This window comes from Octopus bimaculoides, chromosome 17 (assembly GCF_001194135.2).
Source record: "Octopus bimaculoides isolate UCB-OBI-ISO-001 chromosome 17, ASM119413v2, whole genome shotgun sequence".
Classification (NCBI taxonomy): Eukaryota; Metazoa; Mollusca; class Cephalopoda; order Octopoda; family Octopodidae; genus Octopus; species Octopus bimaculoides.
In genome coordinates this window covers 35,451,047-35,473,670 of record NC_068997.1, presented here as the reverse complement: position 1 = coordinate 35,473,670, position 22,624 = coordinate 35,451,047, and the positions used below count along the sequence as shown (strand labels likewise).

The 22,624-nt window shown below is 36.6% G+C and overlaps 1 protein-coding gene across 4 annotated transcripts in view; it reads right to left on the bottom strand.

Annotated features, from left to right (window-relative positions):
- The window catches only part of LOC106877567 (centromere protein N-B-like), a 136,755-nt gene that overhangs the window by 48,301 nt on the left and 65,830 nt on the right, over positions 1-22,624 (bottom strand). For 2 of the 4 annotated variants that reach the window (XM_052974164.1, XM_052974161.1), the window contains exons 5-6: positions 21,781-21,954; positions 2,545-2,646 (exon numbers count right to left, since the gene is read on the bottom strand). In XM_052974164.1, coding sequence (XP_052830124.1) covers positions 2,545-2,646; positions 21,781-21,954 — 276 coding nt within the window. The remainder of the gene's footprint in view (positions 1-2,544; positions 2,647-21,780; positions 21,955-22,624) is intronic. The other 2 variants (XM_052974163.1, XM_052974162.1) reach the window with 2 other exon arrangements.

The following is a 22,624-nucleotide window of genomic DNA, read 5'->3' as shown; positions in this document are numbered from 1 at the left end:
ATATATATAATATAATATAGGATAAAATCTTTATAAGAATTTATCAAGTAGTCAGCGTGAAAAAACCCCATAAGGAAAAAAACTCGTTTTTTTCATAAATATATATAATAATTTATATGCCCTTATATAAATTATAATATATATATATATATGTATGTATGTATGTATGTATGTATGTATGTATATATATATATATATATATATATATACACACACACACACACACACATACATATGTATGTAAATGTGCGTGTTTGAGTGTGTACATATTTGTGTCTATTTGCCTTGACATGATGTAATAGTCATAAATGAGCATCACTGTCATACAAGTTATGTCACTCATTTCCAATATCCTGCAAGTACATGTCTGGCCATGGGAAATTATTACCTTGCTTGGATACAGGTGAATGTTGGCAACATAAACAGCATCTGGTTGTAGAATTGGTTCAATAAACTATCAGACACATGCAAGCATGAAAAAGTGGGCATTATTTTAAAAAAGCAATACATACACACAGACACAAATTTATTAGAATGTGTATAGAAATATATACATGTACATCATACATATATATACATGTACATATAAATGTACACCATACAAAAAAGACATATTTGAATTAATGAGGTTCAATGAAATAATATGTTCAGAATTTACCTCTAGAATTTGGCAAGTGATATAGTCATGTCTCAAGCATTTTATGCCTGCACATGGCAACTTTTTCTGATTTTCAATTCAGTGGTTCATCCTTAATGAAATTAATGTTCAAGGTTTCCTTTGTATACAGATCACACAAATGTTTGTTTCTCTTTTACACTTTATCATTATGTTCCTTCAAGTTTTATGTAGAATTTGATTCTTTTTAGTACAAAGACTCTATAACGCAGCAACATCTTTTGTGTTGCAAAATATAGCTTCCATTGTTCCTTATTTTACAATAGCTCCTCTCTCTGTAAATCATTGCAACCTTTGGTCTGGGAAACTTTGCAAAAATGTTAACATAATCATGAATTCATCACTGTTTTTGATCGGCTCATATATGAATAATATTCATGAATCGCTTTTTCATACTGAATGATTAGATTTTCTTTGTTTCTCTATCATCATCAAGAATTTAAATATATTTCAGCAGCAGCATTAAGTTGAAATTTTGTCAGTGATCACATACTCTTGAATTTCTTACAAATTTTCTGTAGAAAATTTCTTTCATTCCATCCTATCTTTTCTCTTTCATTGTGATCTACAACATTAATCTACTTGAGTTTTTATTACAGGTAGAGATTAAATCTATACTCTTAGCAGATTATATGTTCAAAATGATTGGGTCAGGTGTGGAGGCATGCACTGTTGCAGTGCATTGCTTCATTCCCCATTTGTCAGTATATTCCTAGGTCTTCTCAGGTGACACAGTATGCAGAATCCCAGTCAGTCCTAGCCTCTACAAAATACCTCCTCATCTGCATTGACCACATGGCATATAGTTGACCAACACAAGCCAGCAACCCAGCCAGATCCTCAGTGAAGAGAACATGATAAGCAGGGTCTAACTCAGAAAACTGAGCAACATGGCCAAACAGTCTGAGCTGGCACTCTTGAATTATATAATAGAACACATCCCAGTTTCTGAGTAGAGTCGTTGGTTGCATACAAAATCTGGCTAATAACCTATAACCATGTGAAGCCTCCTGGTATCAAAGCAGTTCAGACATTTCCTAAGGGCCCCAGACCATGTCCAAGTCTTCAGGGAGGACCAAAAACTTAAAGACCTGAACCTCTTTGTCCTCCTGCACAGATATTGGCAGTGTCATACAGCCTTGCCCAATGAGTTCACAACTGCATCAGGTCATCCAAGTCTTTTTAAACTTGCAACTAATGCCACTATAAATCTCAACAGAGACAGACGAGATAGATTCTTCCAAGAAGTCAATGAAGGACTGGATCCTTGTCTTCACCCAAGAGACTCTAAGGCCAAGTGGTTCTGCTTCCCCACTCAATGAAAACAGAGTGCTCCTTAAGATATCCAGAGGTTCAGCAAGAACAACTGCATCATCAGCAAATTCTAGGCTTGTAATCCCAGTTTTACCAGTTAGCGCACCACAACTTGATCAAGTCACCTTTCTGCTAAGTATCCAATCCATGCGGGTTGAACAGAATAGAAGCCAAGACACAACTGACAGACAACAGATCTAACTGGGGGTAAAAATGTCAGATGTTGAACCCTCAATTCAAACTGCAATTACTGTTCCAGTGTATAAGGTCATCAGCCTAATCAGTTAAGGAGGTATACCTCACAACTTCAGTATCCTCTAAAAGACATCTCTGTCCACTAATTCAAATGCCTTACAGAGATTGACATAGGCTGCAAGCAGCCCCTACTGATAGCTCTGCTTCAATTCAATAAGTACTTAGAATGTAAAAAGTGAGAAAAAATACTGCAAGGCATTTTATCCCATGTTCTAACAATTCTGTCATCTCACTACCCTCACTGAAATAATAAACTCATTTAATGTAAAATTATGATATTCTAAATCATGAAAAATTACCTTAGAAAAGTTATTCAAAGCCATTGTAGCCAATGAACTGACATCCTTGCCACTCAACTGCATTCTTTTGTAATCAGAAAATCCCATAAAATCCAAAATTTCCTGGAAAAATAGAATGAAAGTAGTCATAATATGTAAGTGATAAATATATAACATGACCTACCATTTCTGGTAAGACAGCTTCTGGAGAAATACCTAGCCAAGGATAAACCTCTGTACCTGGCTTTCGTTGACATAGAGAAAGCCTCTGACAGGGTCCCCCGATCCCTCATCTGGTGGTCAATGAGGAAACTAAGGATAGAAAAATGGTTAGTGAGAGCTGTGCTAGCCATGTTTAGAGACGCTGTCAGTAAGGAGACGGTTGGCAATGAGTACAGTCAAGAATTCCGGGTAGAGGTAGGGGTCCACTAAGGTTCTGTCTTCAGCCCCCTCCTATTTATCATAGTCCTCCAGGCGATAACAAAGGAATTCAAGACAGGATGCCCCTGGGAGCTCCTCTATGCTGATGACCTTGCACTAATTGCTGAGTCACTATCAGAACTAGAGGAGAAGTTTCAGGTGTGGAAGCAAGGACTAGAATCAAAGGGCCTTAGAGTCAACCTAGCTAAAACCAAAGTCCTAATAAGTTGGAAGGTAGAGAAAACACAAACCCCTTCAGGTAGATGGCCCTGCTTGATCTGTAGAAAAGGCGTAGGTAGAAACTCTATAAGATGCACCCAGTGCAAGCTATGGACACATAAGAGGTGCGGCAATATCAAAGGAAGGTTAACTAGGAAGTTAGTTCTTGTATGTGGCAGATGTTCAGGAGCAATAAACACTGTAAGTGTGCAGAAAACAACTTCTGCCACATTCCAGGGAGAAAAACTAGATGTAGTTGATAGCGTCCGCTATCTAGGTGACCAAGTTAGTAGTGGGTGGGTGCGCTGAAAGTGTAGCTGCTAGAATAAGAATAGCCTGGGCAAAGTTTAGAGAGCTCTTACCTCTGCTGGTGACAAAGGGTTTCTCTCTCAGAGTAAAAGGCAGACTCTATGATGCATGTGTACGAACAGCCATGGTACATGGCAGTGAAACATGGGCCGTGACTGCTGAGGATATGCGTAAGCTCGAAAGGAATGAAGCCAGTATGCTCCGATGGACGTGTAATGTCAGTGTGCATACTCGACAGAGTGTAAGTACCTTGAGAGAAAAGTTGAACCTAAGAAGCATCAGTTGTGGTGTGCAAGAGAGACGAATGCACTGGTATGGTCACGTGGTGAGAATGGATGAGGATAGCTGTGTGAAAAAGTGCCACACCCTAGCGGTTGAGGGAACCTGTGGAAGAGGCAGGCCCAGGAAGACCTGGGATGATGTGGTGAAGCACAACCTTCAAACAGTAGGCCTCACCGAGGCAATGACTTCTGACCGAGACCTTTGGAAATATGCTGTGCGTGATAAGACCCGGCAAGCCAAGTGAGACCAAAATCCAAGGCCTCTGCCAGGGATGTAGCCAGCCCACTTATGCTTACTCTGCTTGCGAAAACCTGTTGAGGCATCTCCTCCATTGGACACTAAACTCTGCTTAGGAAGACATGTTGGGGGCAAGCGAAAGCGAAATCGTGATGGCACCACCTTTCAAGCGTGATCGTTACCAGCGTCGCCTTCCTGGCACTTGTGCCGGTGGCACATGAAAAGTCATTCAAGTAACATCGTTGCCAGTGCTACTGGACTGGCTTCTGTGCAGGTGGCACGTAAAATACACTATTTTGAGTGTGGCCGTTGCTAGTACCGCCTGACTGGCCTTCGTGCTGGTGGCACATAAAAGCACCCACTACACTCTCAGAGTGGTTGGCGTTAGGAAGGGCATCCATCTGTAGAAACTCTGCCAAATCAGATTGGAGCCTGGTGTAGCCATCTGGATCACCAGTCCTCAGTCAAATCGTCCAACCCATGCTAGCATGGAAAGCGGATGTTAAACAATGATGATGATGATATATTTGAAATTCAAGTGAGAGTTCCTCAAAGATCAAATTTCAACCAACTTTTTGCCATCCAAATGGCCAAATTCAACAGGGGATGGTAATTGAGAATTTATATTTGCAGCTTGGTTTTTATAAGAAAAAAAAAACACTAGTGTTAATTAGTTATTTAAAGCTATCATAAAAAAAACATGTGTGTAAAAAATATAAAACCCCATTCCTACACCTGCAAAATAGCTCAGCCTCAGCAAATTCATCAAAACAGTTTTTCTTCACATCTATAAACTATATTTTATATTACTCCTTAATCACAAATGGTAGAACAAACCATTTATCACCTTCATCATCATCATTTAACGTCCATTTTCCATATTAGCATGGCTTGGATGGCTTGACAGGAGCTAGCCAACTGAAGAGCTGCCCAGGCTCCATGTCTGTTTTGGCATGGTTTTTATGGCTGGATGCCCTTCCTAATGCCAACCAATTTACAGAGTGTTCTGGGTGCTTTTATGCAACACTGGCATGGGTGTGTTTACATGGCACCAGTACAGGTGCTTTTTATGTGGCACCAGCATCTACAAGCCTGTATGCAAAGACAACCATGCTTTTACTTAGCTTGAAATGTCTTTTCAAGCACAGCAAACTGCCAGGAGTCTTGGTCTTGGTCTCCTGTCATCCCCTCTGTGAGTCTGTAGATACTTTCTCACCACTTTGTTCATCTTCTGGTGTCTACCCCTTCCACCCCACCCCCAAATTTTAGACATTCTCAAATAAGTATTGCACATGGATAAAGATAACCACTCCACTTGAATTCCAACATAATTTACAGCAATAAATATGGATGAAGCAATATTGATTTCTTGAGAAAGAATAAATTTTTTACATATGAATTTATCTGAAAAATGTAATGTACATATCAGTATATCATCACCATTATTTTAATATCCACTTTTCAATGCTTGCATGGATCAAATAGAGTATACAGAGGAGGATTTTCTGGATAGCCTTCCTATCACCAAAACTCAGTTTTCAGGCAGTGCAATATTTCCTTCTCAACAGACATGTTTTGCAGAATAGTGGACAATGCTTGCATGAGTGACATTCATTTACAACTATCATGTGATTTCAAGACAAGGAGACACAAACATACATATCTTTATGATCCTAAAATGAAGTCTTAGTCCATAGAATCATGTCACCTCTTCTCCAAAAAATTCAAGAGCTAACAATCAGTACTGAAATTCATAGTAACTATTTTGGGGGATGAGAGATACATCATTCTCTTTAATTTTCTAGAATGTAGGTGAAAACTATTAACATCTGAGATACTCAAGGTTAGAAAATCATTAGGGGGAAAAGTTTAAACAAGAATCTGCAAATGATACACACTGACCAAGACAATTCACAATCACAAACATCTTAAATCAAGCATTCAGAAGATTGGGCAGGTCAGTTGTCTTCCAACTTTAATAAACTATATTAAACGCTGTTGTCATTCATTCAGCTGAATTGATGGAAGTCAGAGAGTGTCAAACCCAGGCTATAACAATTATAGCCTGGGTCTGACTATCTCTGACTTCCATCAATTCAGCTGAATGAATGACTTATAACAACATTTAATATTCTTTATGTTATATTATGGTTGCATAATGAAATACTGTGTCCCTTCAAGTCATTAATATTTATGTACCAGTTTCCAGGAATGTGTTTTATATGTAAAATTGTTATACCCAATAATGCTACAACACTACATTTAGTAATGAGTTCGTGGATGATTCATGGGTTGGACAGGAGCTGATGAAGGAGCAAAATCTCCTGAAATATGTCATATACACTCATTATTCATGTTTCATCTTTGCTTACATCAGACATCTCAGATACGAAATGTAACAAAATCAGCGCTGGCTATAATTTCTACAGAAAATTTGTAGAGATAGCCTTAACAAGTGATGTAATAGCACTGTTAACACAGTAGAACATGATATTGACTTCTAAAAATGTTTAATATGCTTTGTGGTATATTATGGCTGCATACCATGTCCCTACAAATCATTAATGAGTGGAAAGGCTTTTTTGTCATGGTTGAGACAGCTTTTGGAATGTGTAGTTATTTGAAATATATGTTTTTGTGCATATGGACAAATTCTCACTTGAGAAGTAGATGTGCTTGTTGCTTTAGTACAGAAGTGTGTATGTCCATTACTGTTTATGTGCAGAGGAGTGAATGTGTGCATTTTATATGTATATGTGATTGTGTGCATGTGTTCAGTCTGGAAACAAGTGGACAATTCCCGATATCTTCCACACTAGTATAACACAATCAGCACTTTCTATCACAGAATGGAGGTTTAGAGGCATCTGTATCTCTTTTGTTGATAAGGTATTTAGTAGCTATCTGCTGTTCTGAAACCAAATGAATTGGCAGTTCAGCACAGATGTTTCCTTTTCCATTAATCTTTAACATTATGTTGACATTTGCTTATTTCAATGGTTATGCATAGTTTCTTTTCTGTCCTATATCATTAAGCCTGATCTGTAGTGCCTGCATTTTATCGAGATCTTAAGAACATTCCACCAGTATTTGTCTAAATTATGTGCATTGTGTATAGTAACTGTAATTTGGGCTTTGCATACTAGATGATAGAAATATAACCCACTAGATCACAGTGAAGAAGAAAGAAACTTGTTTCACTTGCATAAGAGTTATAATAATCTGCAAAACAAAGCTGTCCACCAGACAAAAATCCGAAGTGAGAATGCACACATGGAAAAAAGACTGACTTGCAGGGATACAACAGGTTGAATGCCATGTTCACATGCTAAATAACTATTGGTCATCTTATCCCTAATACCTTCCTTTTCAACAAAAAAAAATTAAATTCCACTGTCATAAGACTTTTTGTGTGAATCTAAAATGACCTTTTTTTTTGGCTTTTGGTGAATTCAAGTAGAACTTCATTGAGCTTGACATTGAAAATCATTCTTTTGAGCATGTACCTTTGATAAAGATATATTAAATTCTTCCAGCAGAATGTGCAGGGATATCTCGCTTCTTTGATCGCTATTATTTGAAGTTATTTCTCTTTTCCATAGTTGATTATAATGTCTTGTCCAGATTTGCTTATCCACTTAAATTTCATAAATAACTTTTCTAAATTGCTTTTTAACTATACCAGGTGACCACACTAATTATTCCTTTCTAAATTGCCATACTCATACTGGCTGTCTGGAACAGAACTGTCTCACATACTTCTTGTGCTGGTTGTTTAAATCTCGTTTTGCTTTTTTTCTACAATTATATGGCAGAATATTCTCCATAATTGTTTGAATTTCCCCCCCAGGGGCAGTTGCGGAAGGATACAGATGACTAAGGCAAATGATAAAGTGAAATACAGGAATGGCTTGAGTGTGGGGACTGCAATAAGTATCTGAGGGCATTGATGGTGATAGCAGATAAGTGAGGTGTTAATGATGGAGAACAACACAGGGAAGAGAAGGCACAGGAAGGAGGTAATTGGTGGAGACAGCAGGTTGGGAGAAGATAATAGGAAAAGGAAGTGGTTCAGGGTAGAGAAGGTAGCTGGGAAAGCAAGGGGATGTAGTATGCACCTATTCTGCTCTCAGGTGATGGGTGTTAGGGGATGAAAGGTGGGGGGGAAATGGTTGACAAGGCAGAGGGAGTGTAGGTGGGCATGGGGCAGAGTCCCTCACAGACAAGCATTAACTAAGGTGGTTTAGAATATCAATTCTGCTGTGATAGGCAGGTCTTCTAGAGTACAGTAAGGTGCCAGATATCTCAGTCCCTTATCTCCTTTGTAATACTTAGTGTCTTGAGATTAGCCTTCAAATCCTTCAGCCCATGTTTTCCTGGATTTCGCTCTTCCACAAGTTCCATCCACTTTAAGTGATTAGCACTTTTTTATACAACTGTCTACATTCATACACATCACATGACCAAACCACTGCAATCTTCTCTCTTGCACACTGCATATGCCTGACTTTTCTCTCAATACACTAACACTCTGTAGCACATGTACACTGACATTGCACATCCAGCAGAGCATTCAAGTTTTGTTCCTCTCTAGTCTTTGCAGGTCTTCTGCATTTAGAGCCCATATCTCACTACCATGTAACATTGCTGTTTGTACAGATACATCATACAGCCTTCCTTTCATTCACAGAGAGAGAGAGAAAGAGAGAGAGAGAGAAAGGAGGGACCTTTGGTTGCCAACAGAGCTAAAAGTTCTCTGAGTTTCTCCATCCAATTCTTATTCTACCAATTACACTTTCAGTACAGACTCCCTCACTGCAAATTAGGTCCCTTACATAGCAGACATTATCAACTATCTCTTAAGAGCCTCCAGGGAATTTGAGAAAATCAGTTTCCCATGTATCTGTAGTCTTTATGTCTCCAGTGCATCTGCCACATACAATCATTACTTTCTCTGTTAAGCTTCCTTATTATTCCACAGCATCTCTTGTGTGCCCATAGTTTGCACAAGGTACATCATATGAAATTCCTGTCAACATCTTTCCTACATATTGAGCAGTATCATTTACCTGATAAAGATAGGATCTGCAACATTTCATGAAATCTTTTATCTTCACTAAAGTTGATGCTTCCTTTTCAGTATAACTAGTATCTTTCTACTTTACTCAAGGTATGAGCAGTGTGCATAATTTCGTATTCAATGCCATCTGGGAATACATGGGATATGACAGCTCCAATAACATAATCTAAAGCATCTGTGGACAGTATTATTTCCAACTTTGGGTCATAATGGGTTAGAAATAAATCAGATTGCAAGAATTCTTTCACTTCTTCAAAGGTATGCTGGTGTCCAATTCCACTTTCTATCTTTTTGAAGTAGATAGTTTAAAGGTTTAGGCAAACAAAGCATGGAAAGTAGGAACACATTGTAATAAATAAGGAGTCCAAGAAACTTAACATCTGATGGATCTGGCATTTTTAATATTGCCTCTACATTTGCTGGGTCTGGTTTATGATCAGCTTTGTTAATAATAAAAAACAAGGTATTTTATTGAGGTCATTAAAAAGATTGCATTTGTCCTCTTTTACTTGAAAACCAAATGAATTCATTTTATGGAAAAGGATATCTAATCAATAAAATGATTATAATTCTTCTTTCTTTGAACAAGTCACTATAATATTGCCCAGATAAAATGCAACTCCAGATTTGTCTACAATCATCATATCCATTACTTGTTGAAATATAGCTGGAGCCATTTTTATTTCAAATGGCAATCAATGATATTGGTAAAGACCTTTGTGAGTATTGTCAACAGTTATTTTGAACTATTATCCATTTCAATTTGTAAGTAAGCAGCAACCAGTATTAAGCTTGCTGAAAATGTCTCCATCAATAGGTAGAGTGTAGGAGTTGTCGTTTAAAGCTTCATTTAACCCTTTAGTATTCAGATGTCTTTGTCAAATCTATTGCTAATTTATTTACATTGATCTGAATTAATCATGCATTATCTTATAGTTTCAAGATTTCAATGGTATGTTTTTATATTTTTAGAATGACATATTAGAATAGGTCTAAGAGGTTGGTTCTGGCCAGTTTTAACATAAAACATAGAATGTTTGGGCTGGATATGGCTGAATTATATACTAAAGGGTTAATCTAATTGAAAAATCAGTGCAAAGGCAAATAGAACCATTTGCTTTCCTAACTGCCACTATTGGTGCTGCCCAAGTTGAATAGTTAACTGGTTTTATTACATCTGATTGTACAAGATAGTCTATGTTGACTTGGGATTGGACTGCATATGGAACAGGTCTGCAAGGCCTAAATACAAGCTTTGAATCAGGCTTTAGCAACAAACTTGCTTTGTATAATTTGCAACACCCCAACAAATCTTTGAAAAATGGGTGAGCGAGATGATGCAACATGAAATGAACTACAGATAGAACCACTCAAAAATGTTTGGATATAAGCAAATAAAGTTCAATGGTTTACTACATAAGGCTAGTTCAGTAACCCAATCTAAACCAAGTAAATCAAAGTTATGTTGATTTGCCAAATAACAAGTTCCACTAAAAAGATTCTGAATCAAAGAGTACTTTACACTTAATCATACCAATAAGTTTGAAACTATTATCTGACGATAATAACCAATAAGTTTGAAATTATTATTCTTAGCAATGTGTCTGTCTCAACTAAGTTGCCTCCAGACTTTGTGAGAAAATAATGTGATATCAAATGTTGCATCTAACTGTAATTTATCTGGAGTGTCATTTATTGAAACAAATAGTTGCAGTACTCAGGGAGTTTTTTTCCTTCTTGAAAATCCACTTTAAAACTGGCATAAATTGTGTTAACTTGATTTCTTGGTTTGTAATCAACTGCAAACTTGGGATGAGACTTTTTGCTTACTTCCCTTGAATGATTAGATTTTTTTTTGCTGACTTCCTTTGAATGATTAGGCAAACAAAAACCTTCCATGTGGCAGAAATTGTCACATAATTGACATTTGTGTTGCTTTTAAGAGCAAAACTTTCCATAATGTCTCACAACACAATTCTGGTCTTCTTCAGCAGAGTTGAAGAGGACTGAAATTTCTTTTTCTGTCAATAAGTAATGGTTTAGGATTAGTTTTCACTTGATTTACTGACTCTCATTTCAATCATCTTCATGTCATGCTTCAAATTTATTAATTAGCAACGAAGATTAAACATTTAAACTGAAAACAAATTAAAGAATTCAAGTTGAATCATTCACATAACAGACAAAATCCTCCTCCTTGGACTTGACAATTTTAAAACAGTTGTACCTAATATTTAACAAAGATAAGTATGCACCAAAAATCTCCTGAAGTATTTCAGCTGTTTCATTGAAACTGATATCTCAAGGATTCTTCAATAATATATAGTTGATGTATTTAGTGTGTTCATTAGTTCCAAGCTTGCTTAAGGGTAATCTGATTTTTGCCTGGTCATCAAGATTCAAACAGTCAATGCTAAAAGTATCTGAAATGTGCAAACAATGAATCAAAGGTAATATTGACAATTGGGTCAAAAATAAATTCTGTAATGGAATTTGATGCTGTCTGAGGTTTGTCACTGTTTGAGTTGACAGATAACTTTCGAGTTGTGCCACCTCAAGTTGTTTCTGCTGACATTTGGTAAGCATTTCCATTTGCTCAAAAGAAATGGCTATTTTATTCCTTAACCTTGTCGCTACTGTTGTAACTATAATTGTAATTTAGTCCTTGGGTACAAGATGATAAAAATATAACCCACCAGATTCCAATGAAGAAAAAAGAAACTCAGTTTACTTATATAAAAGTTATATTATAACAATTGGCAAAACTGTCTGTCAGACAAAAAACATAAATGAGAATGCACACATGGAAGAGAGATTGACTTGCAAGGACACAACAGGTTGAATGTCCTTTTCACATGCTAAAACCTATTATTCCTAACATGCTCTCCACATCACTGTAGCTTATCTCAGGATTACCTTATCTATAGATTTTTCATTATATAATCTAACCACAATATAAGGTCTTCCTAGGTAACTAATACAATGAGTACCTTGTTGACAAACTACTCATGATGAGGCTACATCTTCAATGTAAATTCCACAGGACCTGCATTAGTTATCATACCCAAGTGGTTCACCTGCATCCCTATCTTTTTGTGCATATTTTTGTATTCTGTGGCTATTTCCTGCTCCTGATTTGCAAAAGTTTATCCTTCAATGTGAAAGCTAATAACAACATTGTTAGTTTGCAATAACTACTCTGGTAACTGTCACTTTGAAGCCTTCCATAATATAGCCATGCATGACCTTTTACTGGTATATACACAGCCCATCTTCTGATATCTTTTGTGAAAGTTGTTTAACTTTTTTGAGCGTGTATCCAAAGATATCAGTGAGGGAACATCCTTGAGAAGCTCTTTTCTAACTCTCATGATACTGTTAGTCTCTCATATACAGACTTGATCCAAGGCAGGACTTCAACATTTGGTGTTTAGATGTTGTCAATAAGATATAATGCAACATCCAAAAGCTGCTTGAATTGATGTTAATCTTCAGTTTTCGTGTTCCATTTTAAGTAAATGCAGTACATATAATTGTTGACCTTTGTCAACAATTTTCAGGTTTTATCATCAATAACCTAGATCACATCTAGCATCTAATGTTTAAATGAGCACTGGTACAGCAAACATATTGGGGGCTATCAATTTATTGCAGGAGTCATGTTCCAAGGACCATATTTTCTTTACTCTGGTATTATATCTCTTGGTTATACTTTCTTTGTTACAGGTTCCATCATGGGATATTTTTAGCTATAAAAAATATGAGAGAAACAGTCAAGCCATTTCAATCATTTAAGAAAATTTATCCTGGTTATACTATATACCTATATCTTTTGATAATGTCAAAGCCAGGCCAAAGCTTTCCTTCAAACTATGTATTTGACATATATTTTCAGATAGTCCACAAAGAAGTAATGTCTTAAGTTGATGTTTCTGTCTTACCATGAGCCAATTGCATATCCTTTAGATTTCCTTAACAAAAAGGACAGAGTTTATGAAAGTATAAACAGCATCACAAAGAAAATGTCTCCTTGAAATATACTTCTTACAATATAGTATCCTATCAGTGATAACAAAAACAATGGTGGCCCAGGACAGAATCAGGTTGTCTATGACCTTGATAATGGTACTGGGAAATTTAACAAGTCAAAGAGGTTCTTGCATCTTCAGGATAGAAAAGACCCAGGAAGGGACTTGTTTATCAGGTACTGGTACAAAAATAACTGAACTTTTATTGTGAGTATGTTACTGACCATTACCAGTTATCTCTCAATAAATACATAAACAAACTAAGCTGGTTTAGTGCCAGCAGAAATGAAATTTATACCCCAATAACAATGCCACTCACCTATCAAAAACTATAAAAATGAGAAACAGAATCAAATACTTTTTTGTAATCCAGCCAGGCTATGACCTAGTTTCTTCAATGCAACTCTTGCATCTTAGTTTTGTTACCAAGAGTTGTTCAACACATCCCTCAACTGCTTTTTCAGCTCTGAAGATATTACTATCACAGTAATATTAGACAAACAGGTTCAGAGAGTCTTAATACATTTCATACATAAAATTCTGACTTCAATTGACTGTAGGTTTTTGATAGGTGAGTGGCATTGTTTTGGGGGTATAAATTTTATTTCCGCTGGTACTAAACCAGCTTAGTTTTTTTATGTATTTATTGAGAGATAACTGGTAAAGGTCAGAAACATACTCACAATAAAAGTTCAGTTATTTTTGTACCAGTACCTGATAAACAAATCCCTTCCTGTGTCTTTTTTATCCTGAAGATTTTGAATCGCAGTTTCAATGGTCTCACCATTAATTCTGTATGCTGTTGGTTTAACACAGAGACAATATTTGTTTCTTCTCGCTGTACTGCTCTCTAATCAAGCACTGTCTCACTCCAGACATTTTTTCAGAATGTATCTTCTTAGGATGGAACCTCTGTAACATTGTCTCCTCATATCTCTGGAAACTAGTAAATATTTGATTCACAATTCTTCTTTTCTTATGCCAAAGATTTTCAGTGTTCAGTTCTGATTTCAAGGTGATTAGTCTACAATCTCCAAACATTTCTTTCTAATTATTTTTCACTCTTTGTTAGTAGAGAGCATATTTATTTTTCTGTCCGCATGTGATAAGCAATATAACATGACTGATAGTTTTCTATAGATCAACAACCCATTTTCTCATTTTTAAAGCCCATGACTGACATTCTTTTTTTTTTTTTACCTTTCTTTAATTCTTCTGTATCCCCAAAATGGTGTTTTGCAGTCAGACAGAGAGCAGTTAAACAAGTCTTAATTTGCCAAAATGGGGGGAAGGGAGGGGTCACCCTACTCATATTGTCATATTTCCCTCCAATTTTGTTAAGCACTGTTAGAGTGATTTGATTCTTATATTTTTGTTAGATTTTTCTAAAAATAGTTATTAAAATTAAATAATCTCCCAATGCTTAAAATGTGCTTTCAACAGGCCAGTTACACAACACTGGCATCGACCATGACTATGGTCACACTTGGCTTGACAGCTCTTCTCAAGCATGGCATATTGCCAGACCTGTCGCTTGTCATTGCCTTTATGAGGCCGAACATTTGGAGATTACACTTCATCACCTCATCCCATGTCTTCCAACACTTGTTCACACAGCTGTCCTCATCCATACACATCACATGATGATACCAGCAGTCATCTCTCTTCCACACTATATCTCATGATTCTTATGCCCAACTTCTCTCACAGGATGCTTACACTCTGTCATGCATGCACACTGACATTACACATCCAGTGAAGCACATTGGCTTCATTTCTTTCTAGCCTAGGCATGTCCTCAGCAGTCACAACCCATGTTTCACTGCTATATAGCATGGCTGTTCACACACAGGCATCATACAGTCCATCTTTCACTCTGAGTAAGAAGCCCTGTTATCAGCAGAGGTAGGAGCTCTCTGAACTTTGCCCAATCTATTCGTAATCTAGCAGCTATGCTCCTATAACATTCACCCACACTACTGACCTGGTCACCTAGGTAATGGAAGCTATCAACTACTTCTAGTTTTCTCCCCCTAGCATGTGATGGAATCTATTATCTGTACATTTTTAGTGTTAATTGTACTTGTGCACCTCTTATGTATCCTCAGCTTGCACTGGGTACATCTTATGGAGTTTCTACCTACACCTTTTCTTCAGATCAAGCAGGGCCATCTACTTGAAGTGATTTGTGTGCCTTCCTACTTACTAAGACTTTGATTTTTGCTAGGTTAACTCTAGACCGTGTTTCCAAACCTCAAACTTCTCTAGTTCTGGAAGTAATTCAGCTATGCGAACAAGGTCATCAGCATAGAGGTGTTCCCAGGAGCAGCCAGTCTTCAATTCCTCTGTTATTGCTTGGAGGATTGATGAACAAGAGGGAGCTGAGGATTGATCCTTGGTGAATCCCTACTTGTACCCAAAATTCTTCATTATACTCATTGCCAACCCTCACCTTACTGACAGCATCCCTGTACATGGCTTGTACAGTTCTCAACACCTACTTGTCTATCCATAGTTTCCGCATTGACCACCGGATAAGGGATTGGGGGACCCTGTAAAAGGCTTTCTCCATGTCAACAAAAGCCAGGTACAGAGGTTTATCTTTGGCTAGATATTTCTCTTGCAGCTGTATTACCAGGAATATAACATCAGTGGTGCTTCTCCCTCACACAAAACCAAACCGCATTTCATCTGAAATAACTCTCACCCAAATCAGTTGGGCTATGACCCTTTCTGTAACTTTCATCACCTGATCCAACAATTTGATACCGCTGTAATTATTTTTATCTAATGTGTCACCTTTACCTTTGTAGCAGTTAACTATGGTGTTGCTACACCAGTCATTAGGCATGAGTTCTTCATGTAAAACCTGATTACCTATACGTGTGACTAGACCATAGCCTACACTGTCAGATATTTTAAGCATTTCAGTGGTGATTTCTGATGGGCCGGGAGCTTTTCCTGTCTTCATATCCTAAATTGCTTTATCTATGAAAGTACTGTCAATTCAGATAGCTGGTCCCTCAGTTGGGTCAACATTTGGCAGACTCTCTTTCTCCCAATCATTCTCTTTATTTAGCAGCCTTCCATAGTGGCATTTCCAAGCCTCTTTCTTTGCAGCACCATTAAATGCAAGTGAACCATCATCCATGTGGACATCGCAATTTTCTCTCACACAATGTCGTGCAATTTGAAATACTTCAAGTCTCTGGTCCTCATGACGCAGAACATTGGCAAACCTCTTTTCTGTTTTCCTTCTGGCTAAGTATACCTGTCTCCTAGCTTCCCTTCTAGCTACCTGATACAGTTCCCTGCTACCACCACACTTCCAGTCATTCCAGGCCTGTTTATTTTCTCTAATGGCCTAGTGAACTACACTGTTCCACCATCATGTCACCTAAAGACGAGAGGGGGTTTTGCACCAGCCACAGATCTTGTTAGTAGCCTTCTGCAGGTTGTCCCATAGCAACCTTCATTTGTCCTCCACATTATATGATGCTCCTTTTCAAGTAATACCTCTCTAAATTTCTGTTCATTCAAAGGACCCTTAAGCTTCCAAACCTTTCTTTTCCACACTGGTTGTCTTTTGGGCAGCCATCTAGCCCTGATCCTGAAGTCGCTAACAACTAACCTATGTTGAGGGGTGCATTCTTCACTTGGGTTAGTTTTGGCATTTATAAGCAGCTACCTTTCCCATTTTCTGGTGATAATGTAGTCAATCTGATAATTGTGCACATCAGATTGGTAGATGAACAAGTAACTGGCAGGTTTCCTGAAGTTAGTATAGCAGATCACAGAACTCCAGCAGCCTGGTTCCCTCCTCATCGTGGGAACCAAATCCGTTGCCACTATGCACACCATGGAAGCTACCCGGATGTTGTCCAACATGCCTATTGAAGTTGTCAGCCACAAAGAGAAAGTTCCTGTCATTCGTTAATGATGTAATCTGCAAGAGGGTGTCATTAAATCAGTCTTTCTGTTCATCATGTAGATTTGGCTGAAGGGCATAGACTAAGATAATGGTTGCTGTTCTATGTTGTAGAACTAGTCTAAGCTTAAGTATTCTATCACAGACTCTGACTACCTTGATTACCTTATCAACCCATTTCTCAGCAAGGAGTATACCCATGCCCCCAACCCCATCACTGTTCTGAGCACTTTGCCTGTGAGGAACGTAGCAGAACCTCCTGTCAACCTTACCTCTTGGATGCAACACAAATCTGCATACTTCTGTTCAAGCATCCCAACAAGCTCACCAGACCTACCTTACAATGTGCACATATTAAGTGTGCCAACTCTTATGGTGTGGGCTGGGGAGACACAGGGATGAGGGACAGCATTTGCATCTGAAAAGAAAGCTTGCATGTGTGTTTGGCAGACATTGTAAAAGTATAAATAGGTTTCAACCTGCATTGTCATTTTATTCGCTTCGCAATTGCTATGTTTACTGAGAGATAAACACTAGATAGGGATGGAAGGGGGAGAGCATTCCGTATAGGTAACCATTAAAAGTGCTACGGGAAAGACTTCCAGTACATGTGGTAGGGGTAGGTTGGGAGGGGGCACTGCTAACTATGGATGCCCTATTTCCTAGCTAAAGGCAATGTAACATATCCACAAACAAAGCAAAAGCTAATTAGCAATCAACATGGGAAAGGAAGGATACAGACAAGCAAAAATATAGTGGGTAACAAAACGGAGAGAGGGAGAGGGAGGAAGGTAAAATTTTCAAGAATTAGGACTACAGTAGAGGAAAACAATAGAACGTTTGAATAAGATAGAGGGTAACAAAACAAATGAAGAGCTGAAATTTTTCAAGATTTAGAGCAACTGTATACAGAATTGAGCAATTGGATTTCTTAACTTTGCTATAACATACAGTATGGGGTAGACAAAGCTTTATAGATAAATAAATAATAATAATGATAATATAATATGGGCGCTATAAAGTGAAACAGAATTGAACATTTGGATTTGTTAACATACAGTATGGAATAAACAAAGCTTTGTAGGTAAATAGATAAATAAACGAATAATAGTTATAATGTGAGTACTATAAAGTGGAAGAGAATTGAGCAGTTGGATTTCTGAACTTTACTCTAATATATAGCATGTGGTAGCCAAAGCTTTATAGATAAATAAAGGCATATTTTTTCATTGTCACTCATTGATAGATTCCCTGACATGTTGACTTCATTGTGGCTATCTGCTGACATGGTAGGAGTACGGCAGTCAGCTCGACTGCTAGCAATGTATTAGTTGCATAAGCCTAGGTTGTTGCTGATCAAAGACAATGTCCATGTGGTACTATTAGTTCAATGTTTACATTTTCAGGAATAAAATTACACATATCATTTCTCAGGGAAAAATTACCATAATAGGTCATTCTTTTGTGTTTAACAAATGTCACTTGGCGTAACTGCTTCACTATAAAATGTTTTAGTTATGGATGAAGTTCATCTCAGAATGATTTCATTATTTTCATATAGCCAACTGAGGAATCTTCTTTTTTTTTTTTTTTGCCATTTCCTAACAATGTGCCCAATAAGCCATTATTGAGTTCATAACTTCACAAAAAATGAATTCTTTAATTACAACTAGCAGGGCCCATGAATATTTCACAGAATTAATAGTAAACCTAGTGGGTTATTCTTGAAAACATTATCCAAAAAGCCTGAAAGCATACCTGTATTGTGTCTGTATCAAAAGATAGTTGCTCATCTGCTATTCATTGAAAAGTGAAGGAAATTGGAATGCAATGATAACTTAATGCACTTTATATATATATATATATATATATATACTTTATGCACAATTTATAGACTTAAAGCACAGCACTCTTAAAATAAATATTCACTTTTCACTATGCACTCACCAGCGTCACCTCCACCACCACCATCTCTCTCTCTGTGCCTTTCTTTAATCTCACCATCAGAATATCACCCCTTTGCTAAAATTATATTTCTAACTCTCCTCTATCTCACCACCAACTAACTTCTTTAACCATGCAATAAATATTACGCTCCCCCAATCACATGTCATGGACACTTCTCTCTTCCTCTTTTTCCTTCTCTCTTTCTGTCTCACTCTTCACCCTATCCTCTTTCTCTCTCGCTCCTTTTTCTTCCTCTTGTTCTCTTTCCCTTCAACCAATCATGTGAAAATGTTACAATTATGTTCTCTCTACCTCATGCCATGGATGCTTCTCTCACCCTCCTTTTCTTTAATCACGTGAAAGCATTACTAACATAATGACAAGCAGAAATATTATAAGATTCCTCTTATAGCTATGTGGAGGTGTATGGCTTAGTGGTTAGGGTGTTGGACTCATGATTGTAAGATTGTGGTTTCAGTTCCTGGACCAGACAATGTGTTGTGTCCTTGAGCAAAACACTTTATTTCACGCTGCTCAAATTCACTCAGCCAGCAAAAATGTATTCCTGCAACAGACCAGATTCCTGTCCAGAGGAAAATATATGCACCACTGAAACCAGGAAATCAGCCCTATGAGTCTATATGACTTGGGAAGGATCTTTATCCTGCCACTTTTTTTTTAATCCTTATAGTTACAACTAAAAGTATTTTGTTTACTTACCCATATTTCATTTCAATTCTTCTTTGATAATGCTTTGTTTATTTTTTTCCTATATTTTGTTTTAATACTTCTTCAGTAGTGAAGTTGTTTTCAAACATGCTGTTTGTAATAGATTTCTGCATGGTAGATTTGTTCAAAATGGGTATCACTATGATTTTTACTAAATGCTTACTTCAGTGAATATAAAAATAGCCAGTTATTTAATAAAGCTGGTAACTGTGTCAATCTTGGAGAAGATATTCATCATATAATTAATGAATAGCTTTCCACACTGAATGTGCAACTGTGTGTGTATGTATATGTATTTGCATGTACGTATATGCATATCTTTGCACACATATTAACTTTGTGTGTCTTTGGATTGACACTGAGCAGTAGTATCCTTTATGTCCTTATGTCTGCAACTCGGTGGTTTGACATGCAAAAAGCAGTGGAATAAAGTATTTTACTCAAAAGCAAATAAGAGTTGTCTTTGAGAAGAACATCTGGCAAGAGTATTGTTAAGATTCATTCAATCCATGCCAACATGGAAAAAGATGTAAAGATGATGATGATGTAACTGCAAAAAGATTAGAAACATAACTTAATTGCATAAGAAGTAACTCTCTCGAAGTGTCGCAACTTTGCATTCTTACATGAATGAAATAATTGTTAGAATATCAGCATTTTTCTAGTTCTTTGCTTTCTGAGTTCAACTTCTACCATAGTCTACTGGGGTGGTAGGCTTCATCCATCACAGAGTTTAAAGACTTCCACCAGATCCTTGGATACATTTAGTGAATCCCACTCTGTTGCAAGCATTTCAACCAAACCTCTGCTTTGAGTATATGTTCCTACTTCCTTCCCTCCAGTTTCAGAGGCCCTGAAACAAATCAAGGGTACTGTCCTTCCCCATGATTAAATAATAAACAATTGTATTAATTACAACAGGATGCAGAGGGGCTAGCATAGGACCACAAGCAATGGAGCGCATAGGTGGACCTGGTTGGCTCTATGCATGATGATAACTCGGACCACTAACTCGGAATGACTCCAGCCCCCATCAAGCAAGAGTACAAAGCCAAGAAGCCATTAATTATAAGATTTATATATTTCAAATCTGTCTCAGCAGTTGATCTCCTTCATATCTTAAATTTATAATAATCAAATCCTGATACTTAAATATTTATTTTGTCACTTGGCCCCAAATGTCAGCAATATGTAAAAAGACAGTTTTTTCCTTGAAATTTTCATACATTCACTGGCAAACAAAAATTCTTGTACTTTAAATGGGTTAAAAAAATTCTTTTTTAAAGTTTTTTCCCCACGAAAAATTATCTTTAAAGTTATAAGAAAATTTTGATGTTTGATATATCTAATTTCATTGTTGGGAGAAAATTAAATATGATCAAATTTGTCAGAACCCTATTATTTGCTGATTTAAACCATTGAATATCAACAATTGATTTAAACAACAGATTATATTTAAAATTGTAAAAGATGGATAGTCTTGACATGATTTATAACAACTGATACTTTGTTTAACAGAAAACATTGCACAATATTTTGCTCTTTCGTTGAGCAACAACAGTACATTACTTGTACAATTGACTGAACCAATCATAGCTTATTATTTGTACATATTACTTGACTATAGTAAAACACTTGGTAAAAGCTGGTCTGGCAATATTAAACTCAACATTAATGAAAAGTAAGAGCCTAAAAGAACATGAAAATTTTCTTTAAAAAAAGGAAAACCAATCTTGAGAGAATGTTTAGTTACAAAAGAATGCATGCAGTAGTAATATAACAACAATCAAAATTACGTGCAGTCAATTGAGAAAGCTGAAGAGTGAATGATTTTGAAACATGGTAATGCTAAAATGTCTATAATTCTGATGCACAGTCGTAGATTTATTTAACGTGATAAGACAGGAAATGAAAAACTAATGGTAATTTTGTAGTAATTTTGAAATCTTAATGTTAATATAAGAGTCACAAGAGATCTGATGAATAACCAACTGAACTTTCAAATTCTTAAAGTTTCATAAAAAAAAAAGATTACATGGAAGTCATTAACAATCAGTATATAAGGAAATCTCCCTTACCTCCATCACAATGCCAAGGAGGGGATCTTTAAGGAATTTCACTAGGATTATTGGTAATGTTGGATAATAAACTAAAAACGATATATTCAACTGATACATATTTTTTTTAGAATTGTACTCAGTGATCATAACTCTACACCACAAAGCTCCATTAAAGATGTTCACAGTAACACTCTGAAAAAGACAAAGAGAAAATCCATAAAAATGAGTCCAACAAAATATGAACTGGTAACTTCCAGAAATATGAATATTACACATACAAACACACACACGCGGAGTAATTAAATTATGGAAATTAAACATTTAATAAATGCAGACAATTTATGGATTATTTTAATCAAATTCTATTTAGAGATAAAGTGGCTTCTACTGTGAAGTGTAATGTAATATTTAATATGAAAATGACATCTAAATGAATTGTGCAATATGAGGTTTTCTTAATTATTACTAAATATTATTGTGAGGTTAAATGCCAAGATCATGTGTTTGAACCTTAAATCTACTGTTAGGCTTCTATAGATAACCCATTCTAATTCTATTTCCATGCAAGAACTCACTAGTAAGAAAAGCATTCAGTGATAAGAACCATAAAATGTTGAAATTTGCAAAATTTAACCTGTCCACAGCAACACACCTCAGATCTTATTTTCCATGACCTGTCTATCAATTAATATTCGATTATTTAGGGAAGGTTAAGCTGCTGTCATAAAAAAACATCTGTAGAAAAGCTATAAAGAACTAACAAACATTGTTCCGCTTATATGAAGTTTGATCAATACGTATCCAAACTGTTGCCATAGTAACAAAGCTAAAGCATGCAGAGTGAATCCACTTAGCACAGATT